Source organism: Gordionus sp. m RMFG-2023, chromosome 1, assembly GCF_954871325.1.
Source record: "Gordionus sp. m RMFG-2023 chromosome 1, tfGorSpeb1-WG-v2, whole genome shotgun sequence".
NCBI classification, from domain to species: domain Eukaryota; kingdom Metazoa; phylum Nematomorpha; class Gordioida; order Chordodea; family Parachordodidae; genus Gordionus; species Gordionus sp. m RMFG-2023.
In genome coordinates, this window is record NC_088775.1 from 19032022 (window position 1) to 19058110 (window position 26089).

The window sequence follows — 26089 nt, forward strand, 5'->3', positions numbered from 1 at the left end:
AAATTTTACATTTTTTTGTTTGTAAAAAAAAATATTCTACAAATAAAAAATTAGCGCCTTTCTTGCAAGAATTTTATTAAATTATTTGACAAAATGTAATGTTATCATATTTAAAAATTTAAGCCTGACCCAGCCAGGTCCGATATTTTTTTTAAAAATTATAGGCCAAGCCAGACCCTAAATTATTTTTTAAAAATAAACCCGGCTCGAGTAAGCGCAGGGATTTGTAGACCTCTAATGGAAATATTATTATAGAGATGCAATAAAAAAATTTATATATATTTGAAATTTAAGTCATATTTTTTTATCTGTGGAAATAGAGATAAGTAAAAAAAATATTTTAAAAAAAATATGAAAGTAGAGTAAAAAGCAGCAAATAACTTTTTTAAACCTTAGCGGTAACGCGCTACTCTTTTTGTAAAATAGCGGTAGCGATAGTTACTTTCAAAAGTAGGATGATATCTACAACATAACCCGAGTGCAACAATGAGGCCAATAAATTTTTCTAATTCCTCTATGGTCGTTTTGGAATTTTTTATACGTGCAATCCTTAATCTTCTTAGAGTAATTTCCTCTAATTTGGGTTCGTACCATTGGGGTGAAGATTTTTGCCCAACTTAGACATTGAATTTATCAAAACTTTAGAATTGGATCATGACTCAAAATTTTAGTTTTTTGTCAAATTAGAGAGTTTTTCAAATTATCAAAAGTCTAGACAAGTTTTACTGGTTGAAATATATTTTTTAACTGATTGTTTTAACATGTTTTTACACAAAAATATAAGAAATAATAAAAACAGGGCCTTTAACGGAGACTCCGCGGACTGGGAAAAAGCGAAAATAAGGGATATGAGGAAGAAACTCCCTATTGCTCCTATAAAATTTTGACCACGAGACCAAAGCGTTGCCAGTCCGTTCTTGGCGTGCATTCTTAATATTGAAAAATGAACTACTCTTAATTTGTACATATTTTTCCCCATATAAATTTAAAAATATACAAAAATTTATTGATATATCTCAGATTGAGAGACTAAGCATTTAGTGCTAGAGATTGGCCCGGCCCAAAAATCTGGGCCGTAGACCAAACAAATTGTGGAAAAACGGGCCGGACCAAAGCTATGAAAATGTTTTTAAGATTGTTAATTAGGTAAATTTAAGCCAATTTTTCATAAGAAAAAATTGCGGGAAACTTGTTTAAAATTATTTTATGGGCCGGACCGAACTTTTTGAAAAGTTCCAGGGGCTAGTTTGTGCCGTACCCACCTCTACTCTATTTATGCTGGGATAAGAACTTGGCAAATTAAAAGAGGGCATTCGAAATTAAAAAACACGCGATAAAAATGATTTAAGTCTTAAAAAATTTCTAAAAACCGGAGTCAATAAAGTAGAGCACCAAATTTTCTAACCTCCAACTCTATATTATAAAAATATAAACATATGTTATTTTAAGAGAAAAAATAAATTTTTAACGTGGCAAATTATTCAAACTATGGGTGGGAGTAAGATAAGGATTTTATAAAAAAAATAGCTCACTAGGATTAATACAATTATTTTAATAAAACAATTTTTATTTTATTTTAGCCAACGGATTTTAAAATATTTTTTCTAATTTTTTTCCTATGGGAATATTCATCTGTAGGATTGCCATATTTATCTTCTTTGCAAAGGTCTTCATAAAAATCTTTCCCTCTCGAAAAAAGAAGTTCTGTAATAAGTTATAAAAAAATTTTTTAACATTGTTTCACTTTTCGCGTGATATTTAAAAGTTTTATATATTATACTTTCCATCAATCGGTATTCTAAATTTTTCCTCGATACATTCTCCTGATTAAGTGGATTATCTAATGTAAAGTTATCATCAATCTAAAATTTATATGAATATTTTTTAAAAAATAAGCAATATAATTATAAATCTGCAAAGCTTTGTATATATATTTTTTTTAAAAAATTCCTTAAACCTCGCTCTAAAATAAATCACGTGCAATTTAAAAAGTATATAAATTAGTTACATCTTTATTAAACCCGATTTTCCTGTAAAATATAAAATACGTTCTGGTTTCTAAATGATCTGCAAGGCCCGACCCGACCTTAACCCCGGGGTCTAAATTTATTTTGGTTTTAGGTGAGCCTAATTTTGGTTAGAGCTATGACAAAAAGATTCTTAATTTCGGGCAGGGCCTAATGTGCAAATCTCTAGTTTTTACGACTAGCCTACTCACGCTGGTGCTAAAAAAAATTCACTCCTATTAACGCCCAATACGCAATTTCCCGCTAACTAACTCATGAAAGACAAAATTTTGATCACGCTCCAAAAATTCAATTCAGCGTTTTTATTTCCATAATTCGACACAAATAACAAACAAAATAATACTAAACCATCTACTATAATTAGTAATTAAGGATTCACAACTCACGTTATACTTATAAATTTGAAAATGAAAAATCAAAAAAGAAAGGATTTAAAATTACAGTTCTGTTTTCAAGGATATAACTTTTTAAACAAATTTATTTAAAAAATATATATAATATTAAGGTTATATTTCTAGAAAACAATTTTAAAAATTCAATTTACCGTGATTAAAAGCAAAATTTCTATTCACGTTCAATCATGATAAATAAAAAAAGAAGCTTATTTATTTATTTTCATTAAAGTTTTAAAAAATTTTAAGAAAAATTCAAATTTTGGAAACAGCCTCCAAGAATAGAACAAAATTTTGGTTTAAAATAACACAATATTTTTTATTATTTAAATTAAAACAAAGAACTTAAGAAATAGGTTGATTATTATAGGGTTTTAACTAGAGTTTGGAAATGCTAAAATCTAAGATTTGGAAAGAAACAGAATAGCAAATTCAAAAAATCTGATTTTATATCCATTTTTGGTTGAAAAATAAAGTTAGTGAAACACTTATATTTAGTAGGATTAGAACTACTATCCTTTTAATTCATATGATGAGGAACTATTCCCATATCGCTTTTAAATTATTGTATGGAATGTCAAAATACCGGATTATGACTGAAAGTAAATAAGGATTTCGATAAAATATCACCACTATCTTTATCTAATGGATCATGGTTAACATCATCAAGTACTTCTTCAAACATGTTTTCGTTAGAGCACAGTGTGTACAATTTAATGTTATTATCGGATGGGGAAATGTCAAGGCCAAATCTGAAATCAACAATGTGATTGTGTTTACAATTATTAATTTCGAAAGGTGGTTGTATGATTTGAAGAGGCTTTAGGTCGTAATCATCGGAAGATATTTCAACGGTGTATATAATTATTTTTTCCCCGGTGCTTTAAAAAGATTCAATTATGTTATATTTATAAATACTGGTAATATATGCTATCCTCACCTTAATGTTGGAGTGAACTATCTATTACCATTCTTTAGAATAAGATAAGTGAGTTTAAAGCTGGGTATAGAAATAAAAATCATTGATTTAAATAAAAATCACTTTACATTTTACAACAAATACCTTTGAATATTATTTAAACTTAATTTAGCAGTTAAGTAAAAATTATATGAAATATATAAAATTTGATCATTAAATATTTAAAAAGAAAAACTAATTTTTCAGCTTTTTCATACATTTTAATTCACCTAGACCAAACAAGTAAAGTATTCTTTCTATAGAAGCTGATATCTTTTAAAAGATCTTTTGAGGCTTATATTTATAACTTTTTAATAAAATATTTTGTCAAATTTCTTGATAAATTTTACATTTAGTTAAAGTTATCTTTACAATTTTTATCTCTAAATCATTAAAATGTTATCTTTACAATTTTTATCCCTAAATCCTTAAAATGTTATCTTTACAATTTTTATCTCTAAATCCTTATAGTAGAATAAATATATGAGAAACTCGTCTTTAGACTTAAAATATTTCCTAAATGAGAACTTATACTAAAAGTATTCCATATTCTCGCCATTTTTTATGTACTATCCTTAGCTACACTTGTAAGCAATTAAAATTTTTGTTATATAAAGAAACCTATCTTTCAAATTATAAATTTGATTTACTTATATTTGTAAAATATTTAAAATTTACTTTTTCATGCATTTTGAAGGTACTCCACTTTAATATTAATAAATATATCATATAAATTGATGGTATAAATCAAAAAATTTGATTTTAAAAAATTAAATAAACCATAATTTAAAATTTGGAATTAAATTTAAAAAAATAACGAATCCTTAATCTCATTATAAATATGATACCGCATAATTATTTCAAAATGATATAAATAAAAAACTTTTTGATGAGAGGTGATTCAGAAATTTTTCATTTATTTAATAAAATATGTTAGTTAAATATAAATTCTTTACTTTCAAAATGTGCAATTTATTTGGAAGTTATTTGTAAATCATATTATTTTTAAGATATCAATTTTTATATATTATCTCATCTACATGCACAATAAAAAAAAAATTTCAAATATATTTTCATTTAAACATTTGATTTTGTAATTTTTGATCCAAAAATTTAATATTGCTAGAAGAAAATTTTTCCGATTTGTTTATCTGATACAAAACCCTTATCTAGCAAAATTAAATTACAAATACAATTGTTTAAATGAAAATATAAACTTAAAAGACTAATTATTGTGCATGTAAAGAATTTTTTTTGAGATATAAAAGTTTTTAAATTCAACCAGACTAAAAACTCGACTTCTGCATATCTCCGATTAACATTTGTTATATAACAAGATGTAAATTAAATAAATTTATTCGGAATTTTCACATTTTTTTTAAGCAAATGACCTCCTCCCCCTAGGGATAAGCATTGAAAATCGTCGAATTAAAATGAGAAACTATATTTTTAAATTTGGGTGAGTAAAATTTAAATACATCCATCCATCTATTTTATATATTATGAATCCCATGACAAATCAACATAAGTATCAACCTGACCCCCTGAGATTTTTCTAAAATCTTTACTGGTTTCCATATATTATAACTTAGAAGAAAAAAAATTTTAAACTCCAACTCCAAACAGCGGCTGAGATAAGGGCCTCTAAAGGTCGAAAAAATAAGCCATTTGGACAAAATGCTCTCCCTTTAATTTCAAATATCTTTAAATATTAATTGAGATAAAAGCGTCATTAAAAATTCTTTATATAGCCTAATAGTAGGCCTTTAAAGTTAGATAATGTTTAATATTGTTAAAAAATTTAAATGTCAAGAAAATTATCATAAAATTAAATCGGTGTTTTTTTTCTCCAATTTTTTTTTATATATGGATTTAGAACTTATTATGCAAAATTTTAGATTAGGCCGAGCTCAGCATTTTTGAAATAAAAGATTTAGGCCTGGCCCGAGTATATTTTAAAAAATTAAAATACAGGCCTCTGATTTTTAAGGGGAAAAAATAAGGGGGGGGGGGGGGTTTAATATATTTATTTCATTACTAAAATTCGAATAATTTTAATAAAATATACGTTGTAAAGACCTAAGAAATCTACTTCCTTGGATGATTAACCAGAAAAAATCATTAACGATAAAATTTGCAAACTTGAAAATCTGCTTAATTATTTTTAATCCTATATCTATACATAAAAAAAATGAGAGAAAAAAAATGCCGATTTGATTTTATGACGATTCCCGGTTTTCTATTTCCAGTTTTTGACGCTTAAAATTTTTTAAAAATAATTAACATTGTATAACTTTTTAAGGTCTACATTAAACTAAACTAAGAAATTAATGACACTTTTAGCTCAATTATATCCAAGGATATTTAAAATTAAAGGGAGAGCATTTTGCCTAATATGCCCCATTTTTTCGAACATTTAGAGGCCCGTATCTCAGCCGCTGTTTAGAATTGGAAGCTAAAATTTTATTTTTTTCTTAGTTATAATATATACAAACTCATGTAAAAATATTAGGAAAATCTGAGGGGGGCGGGTTGAGAATCGTGTTTTTCTTTTGATTTGTTATGGAATTCCCCATATATATAAATTTAGTTTAGGGCTTCAGGTGTTTTTTTAAAAAAAAGTATATTATTTTTATTTTTTTAAATGGATTTTCATGAAAAAATTGAGCGGAAAAAGATAACGATAAAATATGTAACATTTTTCATATTAAGATTCGTTCTAACACACTTCGCAATATTAAAAGTTATATATTCAATCTTTTAACATTGAAAGCGTTAGCAGTGCTAAATGAAGTGAACTAGGAGGTCATATATAAACCAGTCAATTTTTACTTTGATATATGAACGAGGGCGGCTAATAGGATTGTGGAATTTTTAATAATAGATTCTTTGGCATGATGAACTACTTTAATGTCTAATTTTAACACGATACAGGAATTGGTCTCATTAGCATTTAAGAATCGTTCTTTCTCAAGATCCGAGTTTAATGAACGACTATAAAGTAATGTGCCAGACATGAATTGCCAGATTTTGATAGTACCATCCCCGGAACTGGAAAAGAGGATATCAGGCAATGATTCGCACGTGATTATAGACGAAACGAACCTTAACATGATAATGATTTTATAATAAATATATTTTCCATTTTTAATAAAAATACTATACCGTAAGAATGTTTAAAATAAAAAAAAACTTCGTATGAGCCAAGCAAAAACTCTGGATAATGTAGGAGTTTGGAAAAAGACTGACCCTAATTTTTTCATCACGATCGCAGGTTATCACATATTTTCTGTCGGAAGAAAATACCTATTTTTAAAAATAATTGGAAATTGTTTGAATAAAATATAAAGACTTCATAAATTTATTTAACTTTATAGACCTCTCTATTTTCTTTCTTATCCGCTAAAGAGAAGAATATGAGAATGGTAATCATAATAATAGCTTACAGTTTATTTTGATACATCATTTCCAAAATTTAATAAAATATTCCTTGAATTCAAAGTTACATTTAAAATTCATTAGATTTTATTTCGGTTTAAAACATCCTGATAATTTCAAGAATTGCACCTTTTTCCAAGATTTTTAAACCCTACGTAAAATATATGATTTAGGACATGGACTGCCTTTTCATTCTTTTATTTATCATTCAGGAAACCTTAAGAATAATATTTTAAATTACTGTTCTAAGCCAATTTATTCTGATAACTACTGTGAACACCAAAAAAAAGTTCTAATTAATGTTATGTATATATATATATATTATACAAGATATAGTGAACATTTATACTAAAATCCTTTTACTGCAAACAAATCTTTAAACAATGTTTAGTAATTATTTCCAAGCGAGTTTAGAAAATCTATTGTTAGGTTTATCAAATATCGTCTTTTTTAAGTCAGTGTCCTTTTTCAAAAACATTGATATATCGGTAGTTTGAATAACAGAAATTTTCTGTCCCAGTGGCGTCATGCTCACTAAAGAATACTGTTTACATGTTTCAGAGTGTGGGGAGGAGGATTCAGAATATGGAGAAGTCTTTAAGAATCTAATCACTTATAGCACGTGCAATTTTGGGATTTGAATTTGTTCTAATTGTATTCCATGTGTTCCGCATATGACCAAATAAGAGCATAAATGGCATAATTTAAAAAAATTAATATAAGTTACAAAACGAAGTCAACAACCTGAGCCAACTTTTTAAAGATAAATTTAAATAATATTTATTAATTAAGTCGAAAAAAATATAACTTTTTAGATATATGTGCCCTTTTCAAAAACATAGTATCCTTATTCTATTTAAGAAGATTCCTCTAGAACACTATATTTTGAAAAAGTCACTATTTTAAAAAAATAATATGTTGTATATTTAGTCAAAATTATATGATCAAAATTTTTTAAAAATCAGGCCAAACCATAAAATGATCAAATTTAATAACCTATATCAGGCCTGACTTAAAATTTTAACTAAGGCCGGACAAGGTGAAAAATATAATTTTTCAAATCTAAGCTGGGCATAAAAATTAGATTTCCGCATGTTAGCCCACATCAGTCCTTTATAATCTAAACCACTTAAAAAATAATTTAACAAAAATTTTAACGAAATTTTTTTCATATATTCACGAATAGTTGAGCATATATTTTAATAATTTCCTTAAACCATTTGAAATTTTTTATTATTCCGCTATTACAAATTTTATCCTAAATATTTTAAACTATAAATTTATATGATTTTATAAATGATCCTAATTTATCAATAGAATCCAACATTCATAAATTGTATAAATGTATTGTAATATTTTTATTATAACATATGCTCATTATCACAGTTCCTTTAGTAGCAACTATGCTAAATTACTCAAAAACATGCGGGTGAAACTACTTTTACAAAAATTGAAGAATTTAACCTAAATTTATCTTTTAAATTGTCTCGCAGATGATTAACCCAACGTTAAAAGGGTTGATAAATTAGAGTGGGGAAGGGGGGGGGTTATGATTAACACCTATGTTTTGTTCATGATCATTTATAAATGCTTTTTATTAATAATTAATCGAGAATACTATAATAACTGCCATGAGATATAAAGCAACGGAGGTTAAATTTGAGTATGAAGTAGATTTTTAGTTTATTATAAAATTAGAATTTATAAAGTAATAATTTTAAAAAAATATGCGCCGATTCAGGCGGCTAGATAACGACTAAAAGGTGGTGTGCTGTCTGCCACCGAATTTCATTGGCGCTCAGCTCATACAAATGCAGAAAGATCAGTTAAAGAAAATAATATCCAAATATAATTGTCGGACAAAGGATCAGGCAATTGTTGTTCCCTTTTCAGGGCTAACAGCCAATTTCATTGAGGAGAACTTTAAACTAAATAACTTAATAGCGGGTCATTCCATGTCAAATCGATCAAAAAAGGCACATTTTCGGCCAACTTATTTTAAAATTGTTAAATTTCTGGAATTGTTTAGATGAGTAAAAAATGAGAAAGCCGTTTTTAGTTATCTAGGACACCTGATTCCCGAATTAGGACCTCAAAGGTGCGAAAATAGTGACTTTTAAATCTGTAAAATTTTTAAAATGATTATATCTCAAAAACTATTCATAGTAGAAATAATAATATATCATACATAAAAAAATCTATAAAAGTTTATCACAAAAAAAAATTAGACGCCAATTTGAGTCTTTAACTATCGGTTAACCAATATTGCTAATTGCCTTCTATTTAGATACCTTTTATAAATATATATGCTATGTGTAAACGTTAGCGACGCTATCGGCTCTACCGAGATAAGCATTTTTACCAAAAATTGAAATTTTTATTTGCATAAAATAGTTGGCGCTAAAAATTATCTAAAAAAAGGCTAAAAAAATTTCGAAAACCAACTCCCTTTATTGCTTAAAAACACGGATAAAGCAATATAGGTAAATAAGAAGTTAAAGACAAATTGACACTTTTTTTCTCTTATGATAAACCTTTAGAAATTTTCTTCACCTATGTTATATATATTTTTACTATATATAATTTTTGAATATATACAGATTTTTACTATATATAATTTTTGAGATATATACAGATTCGAAAGTCACTATTTTTGGTACTTTTAATGCACTGTATTTCAGGAACCAGGTGTGCTAGCGAGCGAAAATAAAAGGATTTCTTTTTTTTTACCTATCTAAATAAATTCAGAAATTTTTAACAATTTTAAAAGGGGTTGGCCGAATCGTAAAAGATTTGAAATTTTTTTTTAATCTGTCAATACATTTGGAAAATTTTATTATTCGTATTAATATGAATATTAAATTATTTGTTAAATTAATACAAATTAAGCCTACAAAAAAGAATAATAGTAACGAATAATAGTAGTCGCTAATAAGAATAGTAACGAATATGAAGAATAAGTCATTTGTAATTGACAAATTGCTTAAACCATATTCGACAAATTATTGAAATAATCAGTTTTACTCAAATAATTTGATCGAATATTTAAATTATTCGGAATTATTATTAATATGTTTTTTAATAAAATATAATCATTTGTTATTTCTATTGATAACTTGCCAATCTGATTGGTGATGTGAATAAACTGGTAAACATCAACTGCTTGTGAAAGGTTTTTATTAGTTGAAACTGATTTTCTATAAAAAATTGTATGTCTTAAAAAAAACAATGAAAAACTCTGCCTCAAAAATTGACTTGAATATCGCATGTTCTCTATTATCAGATTATTATAATTTATGTTTAGATGTGCACAATAAAATAATTTTGTCAATATATTTTTTATGAACTATTCAATTTAAAAAATGAATTATCATAGAATACAAATTATAGATAATATTATTTGTAAAATAGTCAATTACCTTATTGTAAAAGCAGGGTTTCGAACCAAACCCGGAGCAGAAAACTCGGATTTTGAAAATGTTTTCCCAACCCAAATATCTGAGCCCTTTTAAAAAAATTTCTAAAAACCAGAACCGAAATGGTAATATTTTTGATCCCGGGTTAATCAGGTTCAGTGAATTTTATATTTAAAATCATAATTAAGATAATTGTAGAATTGAAAATACAAATATTAATAATTTAAAAGATATTTTATAAATTTTCAAATTTCCGATTAAGTGAAGTATTAATAAATTTTAAACAATTCAATTCATTTACGCCATATATTTTTAATTCATTTTCAAAGATTATTAAGTGAAAATGACAGGGAGCAAGCTAAGGTAATAATTATTATTATATCCAATTCTTATATATATTAGAAAATCTTTGATTTAAATTTTATTAACAATTATTATATGAACAATGCAAATTTTTGATAAGTTAATCAAAATCAGCTAACACACTGAATTTAAGTAAAATTTGAATCAAAATTATTCATTTAAAAAATTTTCAGGTAAGTTGGTTTTTGTAAACTTATTTAAATCATTTAAAGTTTAAGTGAAAATTAAAGTGGGCAAGTCAAGGTAAAAATTATTTTCTATAATTTTTATTAATTATGATTAAAAATCAAATAATCCTAAACCCAAGCTGTACCCAGAACCAAACTTGAGTTGAAAAATATTCCCATGAACTGAACCCCGTTTAATATTTTAATCGGGTTCAAACACTGGGTTATAGCTACAAAAATATGAATCGAATATTTGCATTTAGTGTTGTTAAATGGCTCAATTTGAGCCGATTTTTAAAAACGGCTAACTTAATATTTTAGACAGATAAATATTGCCTAAGCTTCTAGATTTTGCGAATAGATTTCAAACCTTTGTGCCATCTATGATCAAAATTTTCAGGCTTGCGTAATAATTTTCTGGATAAAATACCGAGTTAGCCGTTTTTAAAAATCGGCTCAAATCGAGCCGTTTAACAACACTATTTGCATTATTGGTATTTGATTTGTATTTTTTATTCAATTCTATAAAAAAAGTATTTTCAAAAATGGAAAAAATTTTTTTGAATATTTAAATTTGTGATTTCATCTTGAAGGATTTTTTGTCCATGAAAATTATAAAAGATTTACTTATAAATATTTTTTTACTAAACATATTTGGAATTTTATGTAAAATTTGATCAAAAACCTTTCTTCTTTAAAAAAATCTTCAAAGATTTTTGCTCAAAAGATTTTTTAAACACTGGAAAAATTAGATTAGAATTTAAAGTGATAAAAAAATAAAATGTCGTAAGGATATTAAATACAAATAATTTTAGATATTTATGAATAAGTTTAAATATTTACGAATAGTTTCAAATAAATACTATACATTTTGAAATATAAAAAAATCAAATTATATGAATTCAATTGAATAATAAATAAAAATTTATTTGAAGAATAATATATTTTCCTTATTCGTATTTGTAAAATACTAATATAATAAATTAGAATTGAATAATTTGTTTTAGGATACCCTGGGTAAAAATTGAATAATAATGTACTATTCAGTATTTTGAATAGGCCAACAAATAATGTATTAATCAATATTATTTGTTTTTTGAATAGGCCTAATAGGTAACTCTGTTTAAAATTTTAGGAAAAACATTTGCTGAAAAAGTATATATTAATTTAAATAATTTTTGGGAATGGAGTTGAGGATCAGTCTTAAAGCTTGGATCTTGAATCTAGATTAAGCCCAGAATGCTAGATACAACATACGTGAATTATGATTTTTGAGATCCATAATCAACACACTAAAGATAATTATATTGTATTTTTAGGGCATGACAAAAATACGCGCCCCCTATGAAAGAAGCTTAAATTAAATTATATAAATATAGAATCGTATTTAGCTTAAAAAGATAAGTCAGAAAATGTTTTTTTTTATTTTAAAAAAAATGGTAACATAATAAAATTTAAAAAAATTAATTTTTTTACACCATTAAAATAGGCGCCCCTACGCGCCCCCTATAAAAGTAGCTTAATTTATAAAAAAAATGAACGTAGAATCATATAGAGCTTATTAAAAGGTGTAAAAAAAATGTTAATATCATATTTTAAAAACCTAGTGGGCTTTTGAAAAAACATTTTTTTTTGACTAAACTACGCGCCCCTACGCGCCCCCTATCAAAGAAGCTTATTTCATAAAAAATTAAAGCATAATCCTATTAAGCTCTTTAAGAGGAATCAAAAAATGTTAATATTAAGTTTATAAATAATTTATAACTTATTGAGATTTGGAAAAAACACTTAATTTCTTCTTTTTTTAAATAAACTACGCGCCCCCGTTAAATATACATTATTTTTAAAAAATGAATACAGAATCATGTATAACTTTTCAAGGAGATTCGGAAAATGGTATTATTTTTTTTTTTAATATTTTTATTATCAAAAAAAAAAAATTTGGACTAAACTACGCGCCCCCTATCAAAGAAGCTTAATTTATAAAAAATGATTGTAGAATCATATAGAGCTTATTAAAAAATGTAAAAAAATGTTAATATTAAGTTTATAACTTATTGAGATTTGGAAAAAACACTTTAATTTCTTCTTTTTTTGACTAAACTACGCGCCCCCGTTAAATATACATTATTTTAAAAAAATAAATACAGAATCATGTATAACTTTTTAAGGAGATTCAGAAAATGGTATTATTTATTTTTTTTAAAAAAATATTTTATTATAAAAATTTTTTAGGACTAAACTACGCGCCCCCTATCAAAGAAGCTTATTTCATAAAAAATTAAAGCATAATCCTATTACGCTCATTAAGAGGAATCAAAAAATGTTAATATTAAGTTTATATAATTTATAACTTATTGAGATTCGGAAAAAACACTTAATTTCTTCTTTTTTTGACTAAACTACGCGCCCCCGTTAAATATACATTATTTTTAAAAAATGAATACAGAATCATGTATAACTTTTCAAGGAGATTCAGAAAATGGTATTATTTATTTTTGACAAATATTGCAGATAGAAATCCCTATTTCCCAACCTCAAAATTTTCTATCCTATGTTTATCATTCTTTTCATAAAAAATAAATAATACCATTTTCTGAATCTCTTGAAAGTTATACATGATTCTGTATTCATTTTTTAAAAATAATGTATATTTAACGTGGGCGCGTAGTTTAGTCAAAAAAAGAAGAAAGTGTTTTTTCCAAATCTCAATAAGTTATAAACTTAATATTAACATTTATTAATAAGCTCTATATGATTCTACGTTCATTTTTTATAAATTAAAATTCTTTGATAGGGGGCGCGTAGTTTAGTCCAAAAAAATTTTTTTTGATAATTGTAATATAAATGTAATTGTAAATTGAATTTAAATTGAATATAATATTAACTTTTCGTTTTTAAATTACATAACCTGAAGGATTGAATTCATTATATTTATATACGTGATATTTTGTATTAAATATACTTTGACTTACTTTATTTATTTTACTTATTTAATAAAACACTTCATTGGCGACGATTTTTAGAGAAGATTTATTTGATTTATTAAATTTAAAGTAAAAGACTCAATGGAAGTAGTTCCTATTAAAGTTGAAGATTCAATGGAAGTAGTTCCTATTAAAGTTAAAGACTCAATGGAAGTAGTTCCTATTAAATTCCATATTCCAGAATTCGTCAAAGAAAAAGTAAATATTCAGGACTACTTATTTTACTTGGAGTTAATTTATAAAGTAAGAAATATTATAGATTTAAATACAAAAAAAGACCTGCTTTTAGCCTATATCGGAACAGACAATCTTATCAAAATTAAGAACTTTCACTTTCCAATAAATTTAGAGATGATAAATTATGATACTTTTATAAAAAGCTTAAATTTGGTGTTCAAGGATAGTTCGAGCATTTTCGTAAATAGGAAAATTTTTTTACGTTAAAAAGATGTAGTGAGACGATTATTGACTTTTCAATTAGGGTTAAAACTGTCTGTTCTCTTTGTAATTTTAAACCGCCTTTTGATGAACTTTTAAGAGATATATTTATCCTAAGAGTAGGCTTACCTGAGTTGGACAAAGAACTTCGGTCAAAGTTTATCGAAGGCAATATTACTTTTGAAGAGACCGTGCGTTTAGCGATCGCGCTGTCTTCGTTGGAAAATGAAACCCAGACTGAAGTTAATAAAATAATTAAAAATAAGCCAACACAGGGTTCGAAAAATAATTATTTTAAAAATAATAATTATACAAACGTCAATAGATTCAATAATAATAAACACTTTAGTAACAATTATATTCCTAATAATAATTATAGACCTAGTATCAAACCTAACTCTATTCAAAAGAAAGTGATATGCTTTCGTTGCGGTAAGGCAAACCACATAGCGAAAGATTGTAGAACCCATGCCATACAAATGATTCTGCCACGGACACCTCGCCTGTCATTTTCAAATAAAGCAACCATCGATGCGAAGATAAATGGGTTGCAGCTAGCTATGGAGTTTGATACCGGCGCCGCGTGTAGTGTGATTGATGAGGTCACCTGGAATCGTATTGGCAGACCACAACTATCACCGGCTTATAAATTAGTGGGATATAATCATATCCAAATCGAAGTACTAGGTAAATGTACCGTAGAAGTCAAAATAAAAAATATTTCGAAATTTTTACTTATTTGGGTAATTAAAGGGGAGAATTCCCTTATTTTTGGGATGCCTTTCATTAGAGAATTTGATATAAAACTACCGGAAGAAGTTCGTATTAATAAAATAAATATGAATGTTCCCTCTTTAAATACGATTGCTTCAAAATTCCCTCAAGTTTTTAAAAAAAAATTAGGTGAAATCAAACTGCAAAAGGCAATCATCCGAATAGAACCGAACACGTTACCGATTGCATTACCAGCAAGAAGAGTTCCTTTTCCGTTGCCTGAGTTGGACAGACTTTTAGACGAAGACGTTATCAAGAAGGTGGATCCAACAATAACTCCAATCACTTGGGCTACGCCAACGGTTAATATCTTAAAGAAATCCGGTGCCGTACGGATATGCGGAGATTTTCGTTTAACAATCAACAAATATCTAGCGATCGATAACGATTTACTACCAACTTTCGTCGACCTAACAAGTAAAATCGCGGGTGGTAAAATATTTTCAACAATAGATTTAAGAGATGCATTTTTACAATTCGGAGTTAGTCCAGAATGTAGGGACCTTTTAGTAATTTCGACACATGTCGGTTATTACCGATACCAACGAATTCCATTTGGTTTGACTAGCGCTCCGATAATATTCCAACGCTTTATGAAAAACCTATTAAAAGGAATTCCTATGGTTAGTGTATTTTTAGACGACATAATTATTGCAGGTGAGAATAATTCCGATCACATAGTTAATTTGGAAGAAGTATTAAGAAGATTTGAGAAGGCTGGACTGACCACGACGACCGATAAAATTAAAATCGGAGAAAAGTCAGTCACTTATTTAGGTCATGTTATTGACAGTTTCGGAATTCACCCTACAGAAGATAAGATTAGCGCTATAAAAAATTTTAAAACACCTTCCAATGTTAAAGAACTACGTTCATTTCTTGGAATAGTGAATTATCATGAGGCATTTATTAAAAATTTGCATTCTATTTGTGCGCCTTTACACCGACTAACGAGTAAAAATGTTGGTTGGTTTTGGTTAGCTAAAGAAAATGAAATATTTACTAAAGTTAAAAATATATTGTCAAAAGAAGATACAATAATTCCTTATTCAGCCGATATCCCTGTCGTGATTTCTTGTGACGCTTCCGAAGATGGTCTAGGAGCTGTTATTGCACACCGATTTCTTACTGGCCAGGAGAAACCGACTGCTTACGCATTGAGGACACTTTCGGCGGCTGAAAAGAATTATGCCACAATTGATCGGGAGGTTTCGGCGATCATGTTCGCTATCGAGAAGTTTCATCAATATATTTTTGGAAGACATTTTATCTTGGTTACTGATCATAAACCATTACAATATATTTTAGGTGATAAAAGAGATCTTAACAAAATAACAAATAACCGTTTAATACGGTGGGCGACTAAGCTATTAAATTATGATTATGAGATAATATATAGACCAGGTAATCATAACAAATGTGCTGATGCTCTGTCCCGTTTGGGGGTAGAGAAAGCAAAAACCAATGATGTTACAAAAAAATTCGAAGAAGAAATCAGAGGATTAAAAATTAATTTAATAGAAGATTTATCTTTCACTCGCAGTAAAGTCGTAAGTGAAACGAGCAATGATATAAACCTAAAAGAGATTATTAAATTAATAAAAAATCATTGGTATATTGATAATATAAATAATTATTCGGAGATTGTAAAAAAATATATTTCGATTAAAGATAATATTTCGTTCGAAGAAGGATTATTATTTTATAATGATAGAATTATTATTCCAGATATTTTAAAAAAGGAGGTTTTATATGTGATTCATCGAGGACATCCTGGGATAGTGGGGATGAAATCATTGTGATTACGTTTTTTGGACAAATCTCGATACTGATGTTGAAGACTTTGTTAAATGTTGTAAGAGTTGTCAAGTAGGAAGGCCGGGAGCTAAAGTGCCATTATACAATTGGAACATTCCTACCCGACCTTGGGAACGATTACACATTGATTTGACAGGCCCCGTATCTGGAAAATATTAGTTAATTTGCGTAGACGCTTTTACCAAATGGGTTGAAGTTGCAATTTTAACACATATTAATTCGGCGAGTGTAATAAATAATCTGCGTAATTATTTCGCTAGATTTGGGTTACCTCGCTACATTGTCTCAGATAACGGTACTCAGTTTACTGGGTCTGAATTCAAATCGTTTCTTTTTAAAAACAATATAAAACATTTTAGATCGGCCCCTTATAGCCCCAAATCGAATGGTTTGGCTGAACGATATATACAGACGATAAAGACGCGTTTCTATGCTGGAAGGAGATGTGGGACTCCGGACCAGTTAAATTTAGCGAATGTTTTAATTACTCACCGTAATACTCCCAATGCAACTACTGGTAAATTCCCTGCCGAAATGATGTTTGGAAGGTCGCTTAGGACGACATTAGATCAGTGGAAATTATCAACGAGAGAAAGGAAGGAAAACGCTCTATGGAAACAAAAGTACTACAAAGATAGAAGTGTTGAACCTCGGGAGTTTGAAGAGCAGCAAAAAGTTAGGATAGCAAACGAAAGGACAGCAGGGTGGCATGAAGGAAAAGTGTTACAACGAAAAAGCGCAATATTGTACGATGTGAAATCAGAGGGGATCGTTAAAAACAAGCATGCAGATCAATTGAGGGATGCACATACACAAGAGAAGGAAATACCCGTTACGTTAACCGAAGAAGTGGAAAAGGCAGAACATGAGAATACAACTCTTGAAAAAAGAGTTTCGAAACCCCCACTACGTTATCACGACGAATTCAATTTATAGTGGGGAGAACTGTAATATAAATGTATTTGTAAATTGAATTTAAATTGAATATAATATTAACTTTTCGTTTGTAAATTACATAACCTGAAGGATTGAATTCATTATATATATATACGTGATATTTTGTATTAAATATACTTTGACTTACTTTACTTATTTTACTTATTTAATAAAACACTTCAATAATAAAAATTTTTTTTTTAAAAAAATAAATAATAAGATTTTCTGAATCTCCTTGAAAAGTTATACATGATTCAGTATTCATTTTTTTAAAATAATGTATATTTAACGGGGCCGCGTAGTTTAGTCAAAAAAAAAAGAAATTAATTGTTTTTTCCAAATCTCAATAAGTTATAAATTATTTATAAACTTAATATTAACATTTTTTGATTCCTCTTAATGAGCTTAATAGGATTATGCTTTAATTTTTTATGAAATAAGCTTCTTTGATAGGGGGCGCGTAGTTTAGTCAAAAAACAATTTGTTTTTTCAAAAGCCCACTAAGTTATAAAATATGATATGATATTTAAATGGATTTTATTTAAATTTTAAAAAGTATAAGATAAATATTATCACAAAATTATTGGAAACATAAAAGGATATCGTGGTATTTATATTAAATAATTATGAGTTAAAAAAAAGGTTAATATAAAAATCATACACCAAAAGTTAATTCAATTAATACGATTAATTCAATTTGAATAATAAAAAAAAGGTAAAGATAAATGCTTGTATAAATTGAAGTAAAGTGTAATTTATAAATATACTGTTCAATAACCTAATATAAATTAAAAATATTTATCATATTAAAATATATAATCATTATAATAATAAGATATTATTACATTATTAGTAAAATAATTTAATAAAATAAAATAACATAGATTAACTATACATTAATATAAATTTAGCGCTAACATTATAATAATATGCAACAAGGCCAAAGTCTATACTATGCATAGGATGTTCAATTACGGCGATTCGGATATTGAAAAAATAAAGCTGAAATAATTGTATTTTACTATGTTTATGGCTAATCGTTGGGGTAGGTAGAATCCCTCGTTGGGATCCTCGGTCCTAGCAGAGATCCGTTTTCCTAGCTCTTTAAAGAAGTCTAGGGCATGAGAGTCGAACGACGTTAAGGTAGTGGCGATTAATGGTAGGAATGTATAATTGGCGGGAAGAGATGGCGAATATTTAGCTAATTTATTTGCCTCGGCATCTAGTGTGGCATCTCTATTTATATTGGAAGGGGCAAGAGGATCGATGCATGAGAAATCCCAAGTTAGGAATTCCCCCCCTCTTCCAAGGGATCATAGTCGAACCATCGGCCGCTTACCATCTGAATTGTAAAGGCCAGTAGGTTCGAGGGTTGATGGGATGCCGGCGGATTTTAAGGCCCTGGCAATGGTATCATTGCATTTTGAATGCCTAATGAATCTGCCTTTACAGCGCTTGCAGTGTAGAGAGTGACGGCCTTTAGAATTGACCGACGTTTGACAGAGGATACAGTTATAAGGTATTACCATATCGCAATTCAGTCTAAGACCGATGGCGTGACGTAACTCATCATTGCTTAGGAGCTGGTCAAGGTTTCGGGATAGGAAGGCTTCAAGAAATTCGTATCCACTACCTTCGGAAATGGAGAAGAGTAGAGAATGGTCCTCTGGTTGGCTCCTCGATTTAAGGAATGCAACGGAGTTGCCAACTAGAGGTTTATCCCAATCCTTCTGTAATGCCGACGATGGAGGATCGACTAATGAGAGGGACTTCCATAGATCAATTGCCTGTTGGAGTAAGGGGTCAGGATGTTTTGTTAGCGTTTGAATGATGGGCTCGCACGACAAGCGAGAGGATATGAACGCACTAACAGAAAGTAGGGAAGGTGACCTTATACCAATATCGCCGGATTTGGTTGGTAAGGTAGCCTGTAGCCATGATAACTCCCCAAATTTAAGATTGAGTATATCTTCTGTTAGGCGTTTAATCTCCAGTTCATGTGAAGCGAGGTTGACGTCATATTGAAAGATCCGAGATGCTCGAAGTGTATATAAAATTCTTGGAATTAAAAGGTAGTTCTTTAATAAGAAGCTTGGTGAGCTGGGAGGCGAGATAGTGTATCTCGCATAAGGGATATCTCTCGTAGGATATCGGCAAAGAACTTGATAAAGGACTCATCTTTACCTACTGGAGATCCGAGATGTGTTAAAACATTCAATGGTGTATGATTGAACATAGTATCGTGGTTAAGGTCAATGATTCCAAGAGGACAATATTCGCTTTTGTCTTGATTAACTCGAAGTCCCAAACTTTTCTCGCTGGATTTTATTATTTGGATTGCCTTCGTGACTTCAGTCGGTGAGCCGCCTAGTATGTCATCGTCGATATACCAGTTATGGAGATTTAGGTTGCATTGGTCATTAATTTCTCGTATTAGATTATTAATGCCCAGACAGAAAAAGGAACCTAGAGGGTCACCTTGCTGTATACCTTCGTTAGAAGGAATCAATTTATCTCCGAATTGAAGATGTGAGGGATTAGCATAACAATCGAAGATAAATTGTGAGTATTCTGGGTAGAGGGTGAGAATAGGATTTAGAAAAGCTCCACGCCTTAGAGAGTTAAAGGCGTTCGAGAAGTCTATTTTGACTAGGATATCGTTGGTGGGATCCGTTTGTAGGTACATCCGGGTCATGTGAAGGAATACCTCACATCCACCTTTTACGTTGACTCCTAATTGATTCGGGCAAAGGTGATTGGATATTGTGAACAAAAATCTGCTAATTACAAGTTCGGCAGTTAATCGGCGCCAAGTGGTTCCAATATCGATTGGGCGAATATCTTTATTGGGTTTATTGGAGAGCGATGAGTTTAGCTCCGTATAGCAGTGGAATAATGGCGGGTGGTATGGTATGCCTCCAGTAAGCATACGGTTGACTAATTGGGTAATTTTTTCTAGAACGTCACATTGTTGTGTTATGTAAGGTGCGGTAGGTCTTGTAAGAATATTGGGCGAAACCCATCGAACCCAGGTGAGGAATCGCGTTTGAAGGAGAGAATAGCCTTTCCAACGTCGCTTGCGGTATAAGTGGCCGCAATTAGAGGAGTTTCAGGGTAAGTCGGTATTTCATTTTTAAAATCGTGTGATTGGTGTTTTAGGAGAAGGGCCTGATAAGTTACTAAATCATAGGGAGCCAGTTTATTGTCGGAGGTTGCCAGACGTATGGCGGATTTAACATTCAGGTTATCCAATTTTTTAGATATTAGCCTGGTCTTGGTGAGCAGGTCATTTTTGTGATTTCTATTTTTATCTGTGTCGTCACTCGTAAAATATGTGGTAATGTGATTGATGGGTAAGGGGTAGATAGTAGCATCCTTAATTTGTTGGGTCAGGGATTTTTTGCTGGTAGGATCATCGTTAGAAATATTTCTACATTTGAGTCGGCTGGGTCAAACGTCGAAGCATTTGTGACAGTGAAGGTAGGGATTATTGGGTAAGTGAGCACATCAGTCAATGATGTGGGAATGGTGACTATGGGTTGTTTAGTTGTGAGGGCAAGGGCAGAGAAGGCATTAAGGGTTCTAGGAATTGCTGGTGAAAATATGGGTAGCCCAGATTGAGGACACTTTATTTTCTGGTTACTATGAGATGGCAATAGCCCCAATTTGGTTACTTTAATAAGTTTATTGCATAATGGGCAGTTGCATTTGGTAGGTGCTGTGCTGAGGTCTGGTAGGCTCATGGATAAGGAATTTTTTTCATATTTAAGGTGAAGGTGAATATCATTATTGTTAAAAATCACAGATGTGTTTATGGATAAATCTATGTATTGTTCTGTAAATTAAAATTCATATAAGTAGAGTGTGAAGATTGTTGACAGTTGTCATAAATTATATAATCTATTTACTAATAAATTTAAAATTTTCTTTCTGGAATGATTTTATAATTTTCATTGTCCATCTTTAATCTGTTTATTATATGTGATCATGATATGTAAGCTTTGATTGCAAAGATGGTTTTACAATGGGGTAATTTATCTATATCATTAATAATGGCATTATTGTGTTGTGGGAATTGAGATGAAGAGGGAGAAATACTAATGGTGAGTGGTACCAAAGTGTGTATACTTGAACACCAAGATGCAATAGAGTGGTATAATATGCCTCAAGGAGGGAAAACCTTTAAGGTTAAAATTCACGGATATGTTTATGGCAAAGTTTATATATTGTTCTGTAAATTAAAGTTAAAAATTCATAAAAGTAGGATATGATGAAATTTTTGCTGACAAATGTCATTAAATATATAATACATTTACTGATAAATTTAAATTTTTCTATCTGGAATATTTCTATAATTTTTATTTTCTATCTTCAAATCAGTTTATTATATGTGATCATGATATAAAAGCTTTGATTGCAAAAAAAAGGTTTCATAAAGGGGTGATTGATCTATATCATTAGTGATAGTATTATTGTATTGTGGGAATTATGATGAAGAAGGAGAAATGCTGATGGTGAAATTTTTGCTGACAAATGTCATTAAATATATAATCCATTTACTGATAAATTTAAATTTTTCTATCTGGAATATTTCTATAATTTTTATTTTCTATCTTCAAATCAGTTTATTATATGTGATCATGATATAAAAGCTTTGATTGCAAAAAAAAAGGTTTCTATATCATTAGTGATAGTATTATTGTATTGTGGGTATTAAGATGAAGAAGGAGAAATGCTGATGGTGAGTGGAACTAGAGTTTCTATACCAAATATATAATAATGAGATTTTTATTGCCTTCAGGTTTGCATAGTTAAACTAGTTGTTCTTATTGTATTCTCAATTCATACAGCTGTAAAACCGAACCCGATTTTATATTCAAAGATCATTTTTTTACACCTTTTTATAAGCTCTATATGATTCTACGTTCATTTTTTATAAATTAAGCTTCTTTAATGGGTGTGTATTTTAATGATGTAAAAAAATTAATTTTTTTAAATTTTATTACCATTTTTTTTTAAATCAAAAAAAAACATTTTCTGACTTATCTTTTGAGCTAAATACGATATTAATATAATTTAATTTAAGCTTCTTTCATAGGGGGCGCGTATTTTAGTCATGCCCTATTTTTAGTTTAGCAAGGTTGAACTACCAAATATATAGTTAATAAATAATTGTATAAACATAATAATTTTTACCATGTCAAGCAACATAGAAACATGCCCCAAAATAGGTTTATTAACCTTGTTACTATCTTCAAATTTGATGTCTCCATTAATATTTTGACCAGGTGAAATTTGTGAATTATTTATACATCTGAAATCCTTACCTTCGGGTAATTCAAATTTGTAAACCATACCTGCTTTATCAGCTACTAATACACATAGCATACTAATATTGCCATCCTCCCTCATAATTTCATTAAAAGCTAAACTTGTAGCCTTTTTAATCAAGATTCTAAAACAAATATGTATATATTAATTTTAAGAAACTTAAGGAAACATTTTGGCAATGGGTTTTATATCTTCAACTGAGTTTAAATCCAGCATTTGATAAACTTCTAATATTTTATCATTGAATGCTCTACCAAAATAGTGTTTGGAATTTGATATACTAGATGCTATCACTATACTAATAAAATTTTTAAATAAACTAAATTTAGCATGAACATCTTAATATGCAAAACTAAAATAAAAAAACATTTTGATAATATATTTTATTTGCTAAAAAAAATTTATTTTATAAAATCCATATGTATCATTATAATATATTTATTTCATAGCATTCAAATATATTATAAAGTTGTTAATTTAAATATTGTACCAATAAATATAACATAAGCAATTATAATCTATCAAATTGTTTCTTTTATGCTATTTAAAATTGGATGTGACAAAATTATAGAATATGTAGGTCTTCAATTGATAATTAATTTTTAATTAGGTGGAAGTGAATTATGGTAACGCCGTTTTCCGTGGCTAAAAGGCAAATACTTATATCTAATCATGTGAGCTATTTGCCTTTTCATTGTCAAAACAAAAAGTACAATAAAATACATGACCAATATGGGCCAAAATACAGGTACATCAAAAGCTTCAAATAAAGTGCAGAAAAAGGATATCAGAACTGCCTGAGTAGCAGAAAGCCAAAATTTAAATTCTGGTAAGCGTCTTATAAATGGTTTAAATTCATCATCAGACTTTGTGGGTAAAGATGATTGATTAGAATTTGAATAGTGAGAATCATCTTGATAATAATTGGATAAAAGTGTATCATCATCAAAATAATAATTTGAATAAGCATTTCCAGAGGGATCAATTTTGGGAGATAAGAAGGCAATTAAAAGATTTAAGAGATATATACCAAGAGCATATGTCACAATATACCACCCACTTGTAGTTATTATCCTAAGAGCAAACACACAATATAAAACAAATGTAGTTATCCAACGACCCCAAGTATGTGGAACTGATTTATCCAAATATGACTGATAAATCTTAGAAAATTTTTTTGCAAAATCTATTAAATTATCACTTTTTTTATTTTCTATCTTGGTTTGTTTTAATAAATTTTGTGAAAAATGTGTACTAGAATTCAGAGGGAAATAGGGATTAAAATTACCAAACTGTTCATTAGAATTTTGAGATGATATATATAAGGGTGTAGGATTATGAGAATTAATTATATTATAAGTATTAATAGTTGAATATGGAACTGTGTAAGCTTTTGTTGCACTATTAAATAAAATATTTGATGGATTAATATTTTGATCTAAGGTTACAGGTTGTTGAACATTATTAAAATATTGATAAGATGCATCATTCTTTTCCTTATTCATTTCGCTATTTGCATTCTCTGTATCAGCCATAATTAAAGTTTTTATATTAAAAAAAAATGATAACAATTTGTAGTGATTGTATCATTAGGCCAGGTGCTTCATCCTAAACGTAAAAAAAAAATTAATTTATATAATATAATAAAAGATGAAGCACCTAACTTTCTCTATATAATTATAAACTTTAATATAAATTTTCAATGTATGTGCTTAAAGATTATATAAATATAACAAGCAACGTCAAAATGTAAACCTCATATGAAATTGATTCCAAATTGAATATTTTCGAAATTTTTTTAAAATAAATCAATCTAAAATTTTTATTAATATATAATAAATATTTATAATTTAAAAATAATATAATCTATTATGAAACACAAATAATGTAGCTTTACAAAGTCTAGTGGGAAAAAATTAAAATTTAAAAATCTTTATATTTAACACATAAAATAATCATTGAATTGAAAGATTAAAAATAAATTTTAATTAATAATTATAAATATTAAAATTATATCACTAATTTTAAAATAGTTAATAAATTGTTTTAAGAAAATATAGGGCATTTATTTATAAATTTTAAATTATAAAAAAAGGTTGAAAAATGAAAATGTTAAAATCAAAAGCCATGTTATAAAAAAAATTAGCAGTACATTTGTTAATAATTTTATTATTAATGAATAATATAAGTGGGGGAGTTTTGCAAGTGTTGGATAAATACGTGCCTAAGTAAAATTTGTGATTACCAAATAGAACATCGATTTGAGTTTTTTGCCTTAGGGAATGGGACTTACTTTTTTCCTAGTGCCCAAATTATTTAAAAGTTAGACCGGTGTAATATTGTAGAAACAATACCATCTAAAATCAATACGGTATTGATTCTACTATATTGTAAAAACAATACGGTATTGATAATTTATGACCGAACCTCAGCTTTTACGAATCAAATTGAAATTTTTTAAGAATACCGTATACAAATTGTTACTACCGTTTACAATTGAAATTTTTTAAGAATATTGTATACAAATTGTTACTACCGTTTACAAATTTTTGAATATCCATATATAGAAACAGGAGAACAATCAAATTGAAATTTTTATACAAATTGTTACTACCGTTTACAAATTTTTGAATATCCATATATAGAAACAGGAGAACAAATTAGTACACAGGAGAACAAATTAGTATATTTAAATTATAATTATAAATTTATATCAATTAATATAGATACAGGAGAACAAATTAGTACATTTAAATTATAATTTTATATTTATATCCATTAAAATACTAAAATAGAGTTTACAAATTACTACTTATATAGAAACACAGGAGAACATATTATTACATTTAAATTATAATTATAAATTTATATCAATTAATATAGATACAGGAGAACAAATTAGTACATTTAAATTATAATTTTATATTTATATCCATTAAAATACTAAAATAGAGTTTACAAATTACTACTTATATAGAAACACAGGAGAACATATTAGTACATTTAAATTATAATTATAAATTTATATCAATTAATATAGATAC

At 28.1% G+C, this 26089-nt stretch overlaps 3 protein-coding genes across 3 annotated transcripts; 1 reads left to right on the plus strand and 2 right to left on the minus strand.

The window, feature by feature from the left end:
* Positions 1-1576: 1576 nt before the first annotated feature.
* LOC135922533 (uncharacterized) lies at positions 1577-23298 on the minus strand. Its single transcript, XM_065456913.1, has 8 exons — positions 23215-23298; positions 22911-23169; positions 6571-6683; positions 6210-6482; positions 4056-4082; positions 3006-3300; positions 1781-1862; positions 1577-1704 (listed from the first exon to the last, which is right to left on the minus strand). Exons 1-8 carry the CDS (start codon positions 23259-23261, stop codon positions 1577-1579), a joined length of 1224 nt encoding a protein of 407 aa, XP_065312985.1. The 5' UTR covers positions 23262-23298.
* LOC135922294 (uncharacterized) lies at positions 13911-17714 on the plus strand. The gene is made up of 5 exons (XM_065456696.1): positions 13911-13946; positions 14566-14873; positions 15090-15377; positions 15990-16572; positions 17153-17714. Exons 2-5 carry the CDS (start codon positions 14666-14668, stop codon positions 17712-17714), a joined length of 1641 nt encoding a protein of 546 aa, XP_065312768.1. The 5' UTR covers positions 13911-13946; positions 14566-14665.
* A 111-nt stretch (positions 23299-23409) lies between the features above and the next one.
* Positions 23410-24769, minus strand: LOC135931360 (protein RER1-like). Its single transcript, XM_065468418.1, has one exon. It carries the CDS (start codon positions 24578-24580, stop codon positions 23648-23650), a length of 933 nt encoding a protein of 310 aa, XP_065324490.1. The 5' UTR covers positions 24581-24769; the 3' UTR covers positions 23410-23647.
* Between the last annotated feature and the right edge of the window lie 1320 nt (positions 24770-26089).

Coding starts and splice junctions, on each gene's coding strand:
- LOC135922294 (XM_065456696.1), top strand. CDS start 14,666: ATGATTCTGCCACGGACACCTCGCCTGTCATTTTCAAATAAAGCAACC. Junction 14,874..15,089: donor TATCCAAATCGAAGTACTAG/GTAAATGTACCG, acceptor AAAAAAAATTAG/GTGAAATCAAACTGCAAAAG. Junction 16,573..17,152: donor AAATTAATAAAAAATCATTG/GTATATTGATAA, acceptor GGCCCCTTATAG/CCCCAAATCGAATGGTTTGG.
- LOC135922533 (XM_065456913.1), bottom strand. CDS start 23,261: ATGCTGGATTTAAACTCAGTTGAAGATATAAAACCCATTGCCAAAAT. Junction 6,483..6,570: donor TTTTGCTTGGCTCATACGAA/GTTTTTTTTTAT, acceptor TATCATGTTAAG/GTTCGTTTCGTCTATAATCA. Junction 1,863..3,005: donor TTACTTTCAGTCATAATCCG/GTATTTTGACAT, acceptor TATAAATTTTAG/ATTGATGATAACTTTACATT.
- LOC135931360 (XM_065468418.1), bottom strand. CDS start 24,580: ATGGCTGATACAGAGAATGCAAATAGCGAAATGAATAAGGAAAAGAAT.